The following is a 2,725-nucleotide window of genomic DNA, read 5'->3' on the forward strand; positions in this document are numbered from 1 at the left end:
CGGCCAGGCTCCCGAACCCTGGCCTTCACGGAGAGCACGGCCAGGCCACCCTGCCCCAGGGCCTCCCGAGGCTGCGTCTGGGAGCTGAAGCCATTTCCCACCCCCGCAGATGTCTCAGACTGGTTGTTCCAGGCCTTTCTGAGCCCACTGTGGTTGCTCCTTTCTCTCTCTCTACTCTTTTCCGAAGGCGAAGAACTGCTCAGGGAACGAGGTGCTAAGCGCCCGGCGTGCTGTGTGGTGGAGGAGACACGCACAGGTCTGGGACTCCCTCCAGCCTACAGCCCTCGCACTCCAATAGGGCAGGCTAACAGGTACGATCCCTGGACCATCTCCTTAGCTCCGCTGCCAGTTCTGGACCAGTATCCTCCTCTTCTGGGGAGCTGCCCCACACAAACACATCCTCCAGTTATGTGGTTCCCACATGACCCACATCTCCCTCACCACAGCTGACTGGCTCAGGGGCCAGCCGGTCCCAGTCCCACCCCTTATGCCTCCTGTTGTCGGCTTAAGGCCGGGCACCTGAGGACCAGCCTGGGTTTGTTCCCCAGCACTGAGGGAAATGGAAACACTTACTCCTTGTGCTTCATGGGTCTTTGAGGGATTCTTCATTCCACTCTCCATGAGGGAAAAAGGGAGCAGGACTGGTATATATTATTGATGAATTTTGCAAAAGAAATAAGAGCCTGATGATTCGGCTCTATCTAGACTTTTTAACTTTTGGATCTGCATTTCCACCAAGAGGAAATGCTATAAGCTTACAATGGCTTATAACCTGTAGTCATCCAGAACTTCCTTTGGGTAACTAGTCAGGGTAGGCTAACTGCTGTAACAAATATCCCAAGTCTTGCTGGCCTAAGACAGTACATTTTTATTTTTTGTTCTTACCAAGATCCAGGGCACAGTGGTGGTGCAGGCGATGGGGTGATAGTCTCCTTATGTCATTCAAAGGCTCAGGAAGGGAACCCATATGAGAGCAGGTTTGAGATAACCGCAGACCCGCTCAGCAGAAGGGGAAGAAACAAAACAGAATGACACAATCTATTACAGAAGAGATACACGAAAGTCTTCTAACGTCAGAAAATGCCAAGCTTTTGGCACTTGGGATGGTCCCTATCTTACCTACAAGCTCCACACCATGTATCCCAAATAGAAAAGACTCCCTAACTGACACACTGAGCCCCCCCATTCAGAGGAGAAGACTATTAGTGAAATGGGCGTCCCAACTGTAGATCAGATCCATGCTAGTTACCCAGGCTGATCACATGACTCCTTTACTCCCAAATACGAATGGACAAATGTTTGCCAGATATTGGAGGAAAGTGAAAGAGAAGATCATGATGAACAAACAGAACTATTTCTGGAGGAAAAAACAACTATAATACAGGAAACGGAAGAGAACATTACCAAAAATTACTAATTCATATTCTCAGAATTTTAAGGAAGACAATGGGTTTATAAAATGAGAACAGGGTGCTCTAAGAGGGAGCAATTAGAGAACAAGAGGAAGTCCTTGGAAACCGAAATATTTTTGCAAAGTTAAAAACTTAATAGATACCAGGTGCTCGGGTCACAGTCACCCTGCCTCACCCAGGCTTTGATGGAACGTGGGTGCAGCGTTCGTGCCCCGCCCACCCCACGCGACCTCTTCCGGCAACAGAACCGCAAGCCCACCGCCTAACTCCCATAACGGACCCCATTTCGGGTGCATCCCAGAGCCGGCATCCAGCCATCTGCCGCCCGGCTCGGAGCCCAGCGGCTCCGGCCACCCTCATCGCCCACCCTGGGGATACTCCGAGGCCACCGCCGCCTGCGGCCCCGCAGGGCCCGCTTCCACACCGCCTTCACCTTGGCCTTCAGGCCCGCCAGGATGCCCGCGTCGCCCACCAGGCTGCCCGCGCCGCCCGCCAGGCTGCCCGCCATGCTGCCCGCGCCGCCCGCCATGCTACCCGCGCCGCCCGCCATGCTGCCCGCGCCGCCCTCGCAGGTGCGCCAGAACTACCAGCCCGACTGCGAGGCCGCCGTCAACAGCCATTTCACCCTGGAGCTCCACATCTCCTTCGTGTGCCTGGCCGTGGCCTTTTACCTCGACCGCGACGACGTCGCCTTGAAGAACTTCACCCGGTTCTTCCTGCGCCGCTCCCACGAGCACAGCGAGCGGGCCCAGGGCCTGATGCGCCTGCAGAACCAGCGCGGGGGCCGCCTCCACTTCCAAGACATCAGGAAGCCAGTCAGTGACGAGTGGAAGAGCGGCCTCAAGGCCATGTGGTACACCTTGTGCCTGGAGAAGCGCGTGAACCGGAGCCTGCTCGACCTGCACCAGCTGGCCACCGACAAGAGCGACCCCCACCTGCGTCTCTTCCTGGCAACTCACTGCCTCGGCCAGCAGGCGGCGTTCATCAGAGAGCTGGAGGGTCATGTCGCCACCCTGAGCATGATGGGGGCCCCGGACGTCGACCTGGCAGGGTACCTCTTTGACAAGCTCACCCTGGGCGACAGCGACAAGAAGAACTGAGCCTGGACTTCCCCAGAGCCACGGGGTGACCAGAGCCCTGGTCACCGTGCCTGCCATGCAGACGGCGATAGTGCCCTTGCAGAAGAAGTTCACTTAAGTTTTTTTCTTCCAGTTTTTCTGTTTCTTCCAATAAAGTTATTGGTTCATAAATAAATAAAGGTCTCTGGTTGATTCATGTGGGCAAATCTCTCACTTTTTAAAACAGGTATCCAG

General features: G+C 55.1%; 1 protein-coding gene across 1 annotated transcript; it reads left to right on the forward strand.

Annotated features, from left to right (window-relative positions):
* The first annotated feature begins 1,960 nt into the window (after window positions 1-1,960).
* On the forward strand, window positions 1,961-2,512 carry LOC133082176 (ferritin heavy chain-like). Its single transcript, XM_061178652.1, has one exon. It carries the CDS (start codon window positions 1,961-1,963, stop codon window positions 2,510-2,512), a length of 552 nt encoding a protein of 183 aa, XP_061034635.1.
* Window positions 2,513-2,725: the final 213 nt, after the last annotated feature.

This window comes from Eubalaena glacialis, chromosome X (genome assembly GCF_028564815.1).
Source record: "Eubalaena glacialis isolate mEubGla1 chromosome X, mEubGla1.1.hap2.+ XY, whole genome shotgun sequence".
NCBI classification, from domain to species: Eukaryota; Metazoa; Chordata; class Mammalia; order Artiodactyla; family Balaenidae; genus Eubalaena; species Eubalaena glacialis.